The sequence below is a fragment of the Megalops cyprinoides genome, chromosome 1 (genome assembly GCF_013368585.1).
Source record: "Megalops cyprinoides isolate fMegCyp1 chromosome 1, fMegCyp1.pri, whole genome shotgun sequence".
In the NCBI taxonomy this organism is placed as follows: domain Eukaryota; kingdom Metazoa; phylum Chordata; class Actinopteri; order Elopiformes; family Megalopidae; genus Megalops; species Megalops cyprinoides.
The window spans coordinates 52,374,238-52,387,095 of record NC_050583.1 but is presented as its reverse complement, the minus strand read 5'-3'; the positions used below and the strand labels follow the sequence as shown (position 1 = coordinate 52,387,095).

At 44.4% G+C, this 12,858-nt stretch overlaps 1 protein-coding gene across 5 annotated transcripts in view; it reads left to right on the top strand.

Annotated features, from left to right (window-relative positions):
* ptprea (protein tyrosine phosphatase receptor type Ea) overlaps positions 1-12,858 on the top strand; it is a 74,120-nt gene that overhangs the window by 49,625 nt on the left and 11,637 nt on the right. For 2 of the 5 annotated variants that reach the window (XM_036528848.1, XM_036528857.1), the window contains exons 3-8: positions 7,777-7,854; positions 8,763-8,859; positions 9,195-9,268; positions 10,475-10,531; positions 11,521-11,657; positions 12,566-12,656. In XM_036528848.1, coding sequence (XP_036384741.1) covers positions 7,779-7,854; positions 8,763-8,859; positions 9,195-9,268; positions 10,475-10,531; positions 11,521-11,657; positions 12,566-12,656 — 532 coding nt within the window. In that variant the 5' untranslated portion in view covers positions 7,777-7,778. Of the gene's footprint in view, positions 1-7,776; positions 7,855-8,762; positions 8,860-8,958; positions 9,082-9,194; positions 9,269-10,474; positions 10,532-11,520; positions 11,658-12,565; positions 12,657-12,858 lie in introns of those variants that run through there. The other 3 variants (XM_036528865.1, XM_036528874.1, XM_036528883.1) reach the window with 3 other exon arrangements.

The window sequence follows — 12,858 nt, the reverse complement described above, 5'->3', positions numbered from 1 at the left end:
ATTATGTGGACCTTCTATTTATAGTAGTGTGGAAGGCATTCATTAGTATGTCGGTTTTGCGTTCATGAGGTGGTGATTCTGCTCAAGCAGGAACTGGTGATTGATTACTACAAAAAATGGCGTCTTAAAAAAGAGAGGCCCATCTCCTGTCCTGTGAGAGCTCTGACTTCCACTTTGATGCATGTGAACTTTGGCATGCTTGAAAAGGCAGTAAACTCGTCCAGTTTAGAATGGTTGTGTGTGTGTGCAGTTCTGTGACACACTCATGTTACATCACTGTCATTTAGCAGATGCTCTTGCCCAGAGCGACTTTACATAGTTTTCAGCTTTACATATTAGCCATTAATACTGCTAGATATTTACAGAAGCAATTGTGGGTTAAGTATCTTGCCTAAGGGTACAACAGCAGTGCCCCAGCGGTGAATCGAACCAGCAACCTCTCAGTTACAAGACCTGCTCCTTACCACTATGTTACGCTGATGCCCCACCATACAAAGAAATGATCACAGCAATTTTCTTACTCACTCTTCTGGATGATATAATAGTAGAATTAAATATAATGAAAAAAAGCCCAGTGCCATCATCAGGAGAGAATTCCAGCAGATGACAAACCTGACTTTATTTGTTTAACTGACATCCTTATGCAGGGCAGCTGCCCATGTGGAAACAGGACTTGCGGTCAGCTCTGTAACATTGAATCTCAGTGCTCCCACAATGCTACTCATTATCAATATGCTGCTCTGTTAGGACCCCTCTGCGCCTCCCTCCTCTCTGTCAGCTTTCTGCAGCATGCATCAGTGAACACGGGCTCTGCTGATGTGGGGGAGATGCTGTATAGCTGCTCTGGGTATCGGCCAGCTCCAGGCGGCTGCTCGCGGGGCGTCTTACACGATCAACCCTGTGCTTTATCCCGGGGCCTCGGCTGGCGTTCGCTGAAACGTTACTCAGCTGCCATTAAGGATTATTCAGAAAGTGCTGTGTTTATCTCTTCGTGGGGTTGTTTTTCAAAAACGAGCAGGTAATATCGCAGAGTGTTTTTGTGCGTATTTATAGCACGGGCTTCCTGAATAAAGAGACGTTCACGTAATAATAAACAACGGAACTTTCCGCTCGGGCCCTTGTTATGACAGGCGTTCATTAATTTTCCACCCCCCCAACCCCTCCCCCCACCCCCCAACCTCACCCATCATCTGCTCCCCCTGCTTTTGCAGCCCTCCAGAGATAATCCCGATAAAATGTGATTTAAAATTAAAAACATTCCTCCCAGCGCTTATTTGAAATGTGACTCTCTCTCTCTCTCTCTCTCTCTTTCTCTCTACCTCTCTCGATAACTCTGAAATGGAAGAGACTGCCAGCGTGGATCTCTTTCCAAAAAACACGAACCCGACTAAGCAAGAGGTGGTGAGGTCAGTCTGCCTGCGCTTTTGTGATAATCCGTTGTAACAGAACTGCCACAGAGGGAAGTGTCGCGAAACCGAAACGTGTAGGCTTCCTGGCCATTGGGCCTTTATCTGTACGGAAGTTGCGCAATCATGGATGCCGACTGATGGATGTGCTGTCAGTAAAGGAAAAGAAGGAGAAGTCTGTTCTCTGAAATGAAATGTATTTTCTTGGTGGATTTTCTGGGTGTTCAGAATGAAAGGAAAAAGAACTTTTGTTTTAACATGGTTGAGTGTGATCATCTTTAATTAGGCTGATGAGTGGCCTGAAACATTCCCTTGTCTGAATAAAAATCACAAGGAAAATATATCTTTCCTTGTAAGGTCGGTCTGCTTTTCCTTTCTTTTGTTAAATTATTTTTGAAGTCAAAAAGTCTTCTTTTGAAGACAATGTATATAGCTTTTCCTAATGGTATCAACCCTTTTAGCATTTACTTGGCTGCCCTCTGTTTAAGAAAAAAATCACAATCTTTGAGTAAGAATCTTGTTCTCAGTTTTTAAAGTAAAACCCAGTAGTTTTCCTGAAGGATTAGTAATGAGAGAGAGCAACCAGAAAACAAGGTTGTACTAGGAAAAAAAAGAAAGAAAGAGAAGTCCATCTGTCATCTTGTCTCGTTTTAATGAGTTTTCTTTCTCTGCTTCCTCTTTGCTTGTTAGTTTGGGGTTGGATGAGCTGGAGGGGCACGGAGTCCTCTGATGGCTGCCAGCAGGCAGGTTTTGCCATATGATGCCCGTCATAGGTTCAGTCCAGGTTCAATCTAACCCCAGTGCGTTTAGTCGTTAAATTTGAGCAAGTGCTATTTATTTTCAGTATCTTGTCAACATTGTGAGTTCTGCAACTGATTTGGAGGAGAACTCGGCTTGCCCCTGTTTTGATGCAGTGAACCAGGGGACCAGTTGGCTCAGACCTGCGTCATTGTCCTCTTGACCCCAGCTAACCCCGGGTCTTCCCTGACATGTCATATCTCACGGGGCATTTTACGTTTGTGCGGTCTGTCTCAATGGGAGCCACGCTTTGAGCTGACTCACTGTTGGCGTGCTGCAGACAGGCCTCACTTCCGATTCCAGTGAAACCACGTGGCCTCATAGCTAAGACATTTTACTATGGTCTAAAAACCCCATGTGTGCAATGATGAGCGCTACCATTGCTTCCATCCAGGGATAAAAACACAGGATAGATGGTGTCTATCTACCCGCCAGAGTAAGCAGGAAGTGTTTTGCAGGAAGTATTTGCTAGGGGGGGGGCATTCTTGCCAGTCATTCGAGAGAAAGCGCACATGAAATTTTGTTTGAAAACTGTGTTTCATCACGAGGTGGGACAAGGAGTCTCCAAAGGGCTGTAGGTAGAAGCCTAATATTGTCTGTGCAAAAGCACAATTGTATATTATAATTTTCTCAGACATAAGATGTCCTGAATGGGGGAGAATGAGAATAAACTAAACTGAAGACATGCTGGACGTCCATGCTCTTGAATGCAGGTGTATAAGGTGAATTCGTTTTTAAGAGCCAGTGAATTAAAATAATTTTGAAACTTCTGCCTTATTTCTAAAGTCAGAGAGTCAGAGCTCAGATATGAATGGTAACATACAGCATTCCAAAAGGGTTTTTTTTAGGTCTTGTAGGGGTGTCCTACACACTTTAGTTGTGGTTGGCTTGTCGTGTGTGCAGGACCTGCTTGTGTGTGTTGTGTGTTTGTGTAGCAGGTGTGCTCATAGCTTCTGCAGCAGTGTATGTGTGGGTAAATTTCACTGTAGCTTTGCCACAGCATTTTACTCACAAGTGCTAGCTGGTAGCTGCATTTATCACTCTGTGATAGTTGCAGGATTGGGTTCTGAATTCTCTATCGCATTCCCTGTCATGAGATTTTGGAAATGAAATCACCCGCTTGAGGTTAACGTCTTCATTCAGACAGATCCATTTACTGAGCTGTACAGCTTGTATTAAACTGTATCACTGCCATCAACCACATGCACTTGTCAACCGCAAACTTTTTTAAACACCAGTCAGCCGTTTCCCTTCTCTGTAAATTTGTAAGCAAAACAGCGAAGCAGTTCACATCAAGAACTGTTTGTCAGAACTGTTAGTATGGAGTTGCTTTTAGTTTCACTATGTGTCTGCAGGGCATGTCTGTGGCTGTGGTCAGAGGCCAAACAGACACAGCGCTGCATTTCTTAAACTGCAGAAGTGACTTATGTGGTCTGTGGAGTGATGGGAGTCCCGCTGGCTTCTGCAGAAGAGTGTCAGAGGCTAAGCATGATTTTCCCATAATGCTCTTCCTCTCCCGCTACAGCTCAAGCGTCACGGCTACTACAAGACACGGTGCCTGTACTACTGCTTTGACTGTGATGTTTACAGGACGCTTGTGGGAAGGGAGACAGGTGCTCAGCCATGGCTCATCTTGGAGAGAGCTCTTTCTGTCTGTCCCCAGGCTGCTGGGTGGAGAGTTGGGGGGGGGGGGGATTTTAGTGAGCATGCTGAGTACTGGCCCTCCTGTGGGTGCATCTTGTGACCCACTTTGAGAGAGGACAATGTGCGGCAAGCGCCGCGTCGTTGCCGCCGGGCGATAAAGGGATGGTGGGACTCTGGTGGCTGCCTGCTGATGACAGGAGCAGATTAACACACCCGGGGGCGGGGCACTGGGCCATCCGGTCGCTCTTACACGTGTGGTCCGTCGGACATGTGGAGGGCACTATCTACAGATGGGTTCTCCCCCTGCTCAGCCACAAATCTGGGCCGGCTAGCAGGGAAACTGGTGGTATCTCTGGTCACTAGCTGTCATGTTGTGTAACATCCCTGGATGCCGTTCACGTGTTCCTGTGTATGCTGTCAGATATGTGGGGACAGTGGATTAGACTGTGAGAGAACAGAAGCATTTCCTGTTCCCTTGTCTTAGGCCTGGGGGGTTCTGGGAGTGAGTGGTGGGGATGAAAGGGTGAATCCTCCTGAAAAGCAGGGCCTGCTTTTGAGCATAGGGGTCTCATCAAGAGACAGCCTTTAGCAATGAGATCATGATTATGAGGTCATAATTCTTTCTCATGGAGAGACTGTCTGTAGAGATTAAGTGGTGAATGAGTCTTTAGCAATGAAAGGGTGAAGCCTTATGAGTCGGACAGACTGTGATGATGAAAGAATGAGTGATTGCTTAACAGCTGGCACACGCAGAGCAGTGTTTTTGGTGTGTGTGTGTGTGTGTGTGTGTGTGTGTGTGTGTGCCGGAGGGAGTTGTGCTGTAGTGACACAGGCAGACACTGAGACTGAGCAGATGCACACACACACACACACACACACACACACACACACACACACACACACATACCCCGCGGCGCATAGAGGCACAAAGTCAGAGTCAGTTACGCCTGGGGGATGCAGTGTCCTGGGAGGGTGTCACAGCGCTGCACCCTGACACAGTCTCCGGGGCTTAGTGATGCCACAAACACAGCATCTTTCCAGCGTGGCAGCTCCTCTCTAATCTGATGCTCTGTGCGTTCCACTCACTTCAGCCTCTGCTAAGTGGCACCGGCTCGTTTGTCCAACTAGGTCGATACTCCTTCATCCGAGCTCCAGCCCGATGACATTTCTGCCGGAGAGACTCTCCCCGCATTAGAATTCTGCCATTGCTCTAGTTGTCGAAAAGGGGCTGACAAGCCGGATTTTATTAATCGCCCGGGGGAAATATTATTGACCCGGGGCTCGATGTGGGAGTGAGGAGCAGAGTCGTTGCCGTGCATCGCACTCCCTGGCCCCTTTTCTCTCGTAATTACACAACACCGCGCGAACTCAGCGTGTTGTCACAACAGCCGCGTGGAGCCGGAACACTCGACCTCTGCTGTCTGTGTCACCTCGTGGTCGCGTCCCTTGGAGAATTTGGGCGAGCGCGCCGCATGGACTGTAGTTAACTGCAGTGAGTTAACACATTACGGGCTGTTATGTCATAAAACAAAGACCTGTTCCGTTCTCCTGCTCAGGCACTTTGACTGTTGCGTGCTGCCGTTTAAAATGTGTCTGTTACACCAGCAGCGGTTCAACAGCATTCAACGTGTGGGTTTTAGATAGTCACAGACCGGAGGAATTCAGCGTGTTACGTATGGAGGAGAGAATTTAAGCATTGACTAATTTCACTTAAGCCTGAAAATAAATCATTACCGTTGATTATATGTGCAAATATTTTGCCGCTACTTGATGTATGGAAAAATCATTAGCGACAGAAGGTCAAAGGCTGACTGAAGAACCAGCCCCAGTTGGAGGGCTGCTGGGAATGGATTGGCTTCCAGTGTCCAGACGGCCTGCATCCTGTACTCCTGCACGCCCACAGGGCGACACCAAGGAGAACAGCCCTTGAGATTGGGTCAGGTTCCAGGTCCCACAATACCCTGCAGCATGGAGTGGAGAGGGCCTCACTCTTTCTATTCTGGTGCATGTCTGTGTGGTCTGCCTCTTTTGCCGTCCAAAGGCTCTTTGAAGTTGAGTACAGGCCCCGTATGGAGATGAAAGACAGGGATTTGCTGTACGTGGCCGTGGAAGTTGACAGATATGGTTCAGGGTGCTTTGTGAATGTGGCCAATCCCTTGTGTCATGTGGGCAGTGCCTGCCATTGGGTGTCAGTTAAGTGTAGCAGTTAGTGAACTACCCTGCCATAGGGTGTCAGTTTAGTGTAGTGGTTAAGAAACTGCCCTTCCACAGGGTGACTATGAAGTGTAGTGGTTAGCAAACTACCCTGCCGTTGGGTGACTGTGAAGTGTAACAGTAAATAATCTGGCTACACAGTCAGAAGGGTGCACATTTGAACACAGAGGAGAGAACTGCTGTTGTACCCTTGAGTATGGCACTTACCCTGAAATGCTCCAGCACATATTCAGTAACTTTCGACATGGATACTAAGTGAAATCTAAGTTGTATAGGTCATTGGATAAGGATGTCCACTACAGAAAGAAGATGAAGTAAAATTGTTTTATATGTGGGGAACAGAAGGAAGGATCCCTCATTACTGGCAGCATTGCTTAGACCTGGCTGTAAATTGTACTCACTGTGCTATGCTAAGTCAATGTTGTCTCTCACTTCTATTCAGCTGCTTGTGCTTGCTTTAAGGCTGGATGATGCAATGACATTAGAAACTCCCATCAATACTCCACATGTACTGTAAGACTAGCCAATGTTACACCAAGACTGATGTCAAGACATTCCAGAACAAGCGTATAAACCCATTATTATCTTTCTCATTACACTCAGACAGTATAGCGATCAACTCAAAATGCCTATTTTAGTGCAGAAAGAAACACTGCTGATGTGCAAGGATATTTGATATGATATTTATTTTATTTTACATATACTACATCCTGTGCACATGATTAATATGAGTAACGTATGTGTCATACAATACTACTCTTTTATATAGTAACTGTTGTAAAAGTGACTTTTCATCCAGCATATATTTTTACAGCACCCTGTGAAAATTCTGCTGCCTAATTCTGTCTCTGTGATAAGTGTGCCCTCTTGTGGATTTGTAAGGTATTGGAATATGTTATATTTTGCTCCATGGAATTGTATTACGGGAAGTTTCGTCCGGCTCTCACCGTTTAACGAGAAATAATGTCAAACAAACAGCGCAGGGGACGCGGGTGTTGGGGTGGGCTTTTATTATTCACATGGAAAAGTTCCAGTGTGGAATGAATGACTGTGTTGTAATGAATGGGAGATGACTTAATGTGTGCTGCCTTAAATAGAATTAGTATGTAATACTTTTTTTTTTTTTTTGCTCTTCAGTGTTTTTTGTGTTGCTGTTTTTCATTTAGTAAACCTGTAAGGGGAGCGTAAGATTATTTATGTAATTTAAATGTCTGTGTCCTGTCATTCCCGAACCATCACGCAGCACACGTTACAATACTGAATATTGTATTTCTTGTGTAAGTAGACTCATGGATTAACAGGTGTTTATCACTGGGTTTCTAGGAAACCATAGTAATCGGAAGAGCAGACACTACAGTACACACAGAAGATGTGCTTCAGTTTTTGTTATGTTTGTTTGAGTTTATTTAACACTTACTTTATTGCCAGTATCAGATAAACGATACAGCATTCATTTATACTTAGCCAGGTGTGGTTTAAGAGTCACACAGTACGTTTTTAAATATCAATGTAAATGGTTTTTGTGGTATTTTTTGGGGAAGTTGTAACAGAAAGGGGTTTAACATAGTGTTATTTAATGCCTTGATCATTTTGAATGTGAGTATTTTTGAATATCTGTGAATTCTGTTGTTGATGCAGAACAATATTTGTTGTGTAACAGTTTCATTGGTGATTGTAATATCACTTTCTCCTGTGTTCATTTTTCCCTCTACAGTCATGATGGTTCCAGTTCTGTTTTTAGTTGCGGCGACAATAACATCCAATAATTCATCCAGTGAAAATCACACAACAGGTAAGCACTGAGAGCACAGTTCACACAACGCTTTGGAAAAATTTGGACAGTTTGGATTACTGTATTGACAAATAGAAATATTACAATAATGTTTGTTAAAAATGATTCACTGGAGAAATACAGTCAGCTTTGAATTCTCACGTATGCATTTAATTCACTTTAAACATCTCTTTAGTATGAATTTCATTTGTGCTGGCTGTGGTGAAAAATCCAAACATGTCTTCCAATCAGTAACACTGAAAATGTATTATTATATGAGTAGCCAAGACTGCAATGCAAGTGTAATTACTGTTTTTGAGAACATTGTAATGAGCTTGCCTGGTGACGGTCTTTTTTAATGATGTAGTACTGCCTCCTAGATAAATCAGCGTGGATTAGGTCAGACTATAATTTCACCTTGCATGTTGTCATTGTGAAGAGAAAAAATGCCAACAGCATGTTTTTCTTCACTTTTCACCTCAAAACATGAGCTTTGTTGTAGACGTGTGTCACGTTGTACATAGCCATGATAGTTAACAGACAGCAAGATAAGCAGAAGACTGAATGAAATGAGATATTTGGAGTAGTGAAATATGAGTTTGCCTAGTGAGTAGTTTGAGTAGTGATATATGTTACCTACCTTTGCTTTGTGAGTGAAAAAATATTACTTAAGTGATACCACTTCTGTTCAGTTCTGTAAGTTGGTCAGGATAAGAAAGCTAGCAAGTCTGTCACATGAGTAAATGTAAGGTAAACGAAGAAAGCGATTGAGCCAGATTAGAGGTCAAGCCGGTAATAACTTTCCCAGTTGCGTTGCCGGCCATAATTTACCCCGCAGCGCACACCGCTGATGGCCGCTAGCCTGTTCCCACAGCGTGCGCTTTCATTAGCGCTTCCTGTTCTTTTGTTTCTCCTCCTCTCCTCCTCAGAGAACCCGGAGCCCCCGAGCCCTCACATCCTCCCGACCGTGCTGGTCGTGTCCCTTCTGCTCGTCATCGTCGCCCTCCTGGCGTGGTACTTCCTCAGGTAAGAGTCACGGGGGGGCGGGGCCGGCGGCAGAGAGGAAGCGGTGATGTTGCTCACCCGGGGCGGGGCCGGGCTAAAACTGAAAGCAGTCGGCGAGGGAGGAGAGAGGGGGCCGCAGAAAGTACTCGCGGCTCCGTACTGCGCTGCGTTTAAACATTACCTATGCTCTCTGCAGACACCCAGGCCTCCCATGAGAAAAAACACGCTCTCAAGTTTTAGATGGTGGGTTCTGGTGGGCTGTTTTCTTCAGGCTGCGGGACTGAGAGAAGTCAGAAGTTGCTGGGCCCGTTATCTCTCTCATTCTCTCTCTGTCTCTCTCTCTCTCTATCTGTTAGGATAAGAAACCAGAGGAAGGCAGTGGTCACGACAGTGGACAAGAAGATGCCAAATGGCATTTTGGAAGAACAAGGTAGGTTGTTTTGTATTTGTTCTGTTTGTTTGTGTGATGGGAGGGGGTAATGAAACGGCTTCGTTTTTTTAATGTCACCTTGAACATACTCTCAGTTTAGCGGGAGCCAAACTTCTCCGCGGTGTTGAAAGTGTAAAAATACGACTTCCTGTGGGTTCTGTTGCTGTTTGCAGAGCACACACTTGCATGACAATTCATTTTTATGAATTGTGTGAGTTCTGTGATTTCTGTTGAAATATATTTTCATTTTACAACTCACAAATCTTTATCTAAATTAAAATAAAATATTTATTTTTAAATATTTATCTAAATTAAAAACACAAAGTCTGACTGTGGTTGACAAAGTGATAGTTCTTGACGTAGGTGGATTCAGTGACACCTACTAGCCTTAGTGTGATTGCTGTTGCTCCACTAGCAGCACAGAGCAACCACACATTTTGCAAAATGGGTCTGTTAAAAATCCTTGTAGTGTGTTTTACTTCAGGCTTGTTGAGTTTAGTTCGACTGATGTCAACATTCCTAACCTAAATGCATCACAGATTTATGGGCACCTTTTCCTTGGTTTCCTAGTTCCTACACAGAAATTACACCCGCTGTTTGGAGATTGGTATCTTTCTTGAGACTAGTGACTCCAGCATTCACTCAGGCTCACACAAAAGTCTGAGTGCATTGCCAGTGTTGCTTCTATAACCTGTGCAAGGTTGGGCTTTCACATTCCCTTGTCATGTGATCAGTGATTGGACATACGGGCTTTGTACTTATTCATTTCAAATGGCTGTGAGAGAACGTGTTCACTTATAGAGTGAACTGCATAAATCCTTCCTCCAGCACGGATTCTTCATACATCTGCACACTCCAGTAACCAGTTACTAAACATCATGGCCATGCATGTCAAAACTTGTCTCATTGCCTGAAACCTGCTAAACCTCATGTGTTTATACTTTGAAGAGTAAGCTAACACGTTCTGATATGTGCCCCGACTGCATGGAGACAGAAGTGAATGTTTCAGTTGTACTTCTCATAACTATTTTGGTGTTGTGTAATTTTTCCATTTTTCATTATTCATAGGGTACAGTAATAAGGATGACACTGGTCTTGTGATGAGTGGTGTGCGTGGTAAAGATATATCCACCAGCTAACATTTGTCATCGTATGTCTTGGAATTTGTGTGTGTGTGTGTGTGTGTGTGTGTGTGTTGTGTTGTAGACCACAGTAAGGTGCCTGGAGGCAGTTGTGGAGAGGTAAACACATCTCCCCCACAAGGTCAGATATACAGAAACTGCATCTATGCCACTAACCTGCCACTCTGAAATGCCTGCCTTGTGTAACCCCAGTCTGTCATATCAAGCTTTTGCTAACAAAGACCCATACGCTGCTGAGTGTTAAACCTCTGAGGCTGGGATTGGGTTAGCACAGGGCAGCCTGTGGCTCCTAGCCCTTCTCAAATTTAGCAGCTGACGGAAGCCTACTCATTCTGTTGTGTGAAATCACTGTGCCAGTCCTCCAATGTAAATGCAAAGCAGGTAGCGTTCTTTTTTGGAAAGCCCTGTCTTCAGCTCGCCCTAACAATGTTGTGGTTTCTCTCGCTGTTCCTGGGGCGACCCTCTGAGTTTCGGCAGCTGCAACAAGCACCAACAGACCAATAAAAACCCAAAGCCAATTCTGTTATCGCTGCTTTTCCGGCAAAGAACTTTGCTTTTGGTCTGCATTTCTTCAGACTATGAAGTACAAGCATACAGGACTTTGGGCTTATGTCACACAAACAGAAAAGATAACTTTACTCAGTCAGGTTTTCAAGGACAAGATTAGGTCTTTTTTTTAAGATGGGATTTATTAAAATATGTCCTTATTTTTTGACTGTGAAATCGTATGGAAAAAACATCCACCTGTCCATGAATACATCCTGGCCTGGTCTGCCTGTAGTTGCCTATCGCTGCTTGCACTTGCTTCTCAGTTTTAAAAATAGATGGGTAAATGTCAAATTTATCTAGCTTGTCTAACTTAAAAGACTGTATGTCTCTGCCTCTGAGTCCATGTTGTAAGATCCAATCTCACATCACCTTCTCATTGATTATGTGATAATAAGCAAACGGATGAAGTGTCCTGAAGGTGAAGCCTAATTGGTTGTACTGAACTAAAACCAGACTGTGCTGTCGGCCGCAGCTTCGGCATAGTGCTCCTGTGTGGCGCTGTGCTTGGACAGTGTCATCCTCGAACACGGCTGTTTGAACCTGTCCTGTGACATCTTGCAGAGCAACAGACGGTGGTGCTGCTCCCGAGATCGCCCTCCGCCTCCAAGACGTACCTCCCCATCCCCGTGGAGTCCCTGGAGGAAGAGTACAGGGTGCGCTCGGCTGACGAGGGCAAGCTCTTCCGCGAGGAGTTTAATGTACGTGTCCCGTCTCACACGACGCTCGTGGCCTGCTCCCTCCACTCCCTGAGTGGGCCGGGCCGATTCATCGGAGAGCGTCTCGTCTGTCCAGAGCCCAGGGGAATTCTGGGAGTGCAACTTCCTGACAGCTCTATGCATATAACCTGGCAATAAACACATCAGAGCTTTGCTCTTTAAAGACACTTCTGACATTTTACGGACATTCAACAAACATGACTTAATATTTTAATGGAAAAAAGGGGTATCTGATTCAGAGTTTAGTTTTAATTGTGAAAAAAAAACCTTTGCTAGCTTTTCTTTTAGGTGGATGGAAGCAGGGGAAATAAAATCAACCAATGTTTTTTGCTGGCTTGGTGTTTATAGTTTCACAGCTTAACTCTAGGGTTGGCCAATGTTTGATTGTGTACAGCTGTTAGGCTGTTATGATCAGTCTTGTATGACTGAAGGGAGGAAACCCTTTTATATTCCTAGCACTGGATGAAAAAGAAAACATATATATATATATATATATATATATATATATATATATATATGTTTTCTTTTTCATCCAGTCATGAAAAAAAAACCTCAATTATGAACTCACTCTTCGAACTCCCCTTAATTCTTGTTTCAGTTCATGTTTCACACCATTGCCTGTCCTGAAAAACAATATGGTACTTTAGTATGTGGTGGGCAGGATGTTTATGTTAGCCACACTTACGTATATGGGCATGTAAGGGATTATTCTCCTTTGTTTCTATTCAAGTCTGAGAGGAAACCAGGGCAGACTGTGCAAAAAAGCACTGTGCAAACCAGAGCACAAATCTCGAATCAGTGTATCAGCATTGTAGGGTTCTCACTGGATTTTTAATCTTGCTTGTAATTGAAGATGTGTTACAGAGATTTCTTCTTTTTTTGCATGCCAGTCTTTGCCTGGGGGCTACACACAAGGAACATTTGAAGAGGCCAACAAAGAGGACAACCGGGACAAGAACCGATATCCCAACATCCTTCCATGTGAGCGATCAACCTCACTCTCCACGCACTGTGAAAAGTACAGTTCTAGTAGGATTGTGATTGTGCACATAGTGTAGTATGATTGTGCAATTAACCGAATGAAGGTTAAACCAGGAAATGGAAACTGGTACAAATTTGAGACTGCTCATGCTTTGTAGTTCATACTTTCCGTTGTGACTTGTGGTTAACAGCAGTCCCTGTG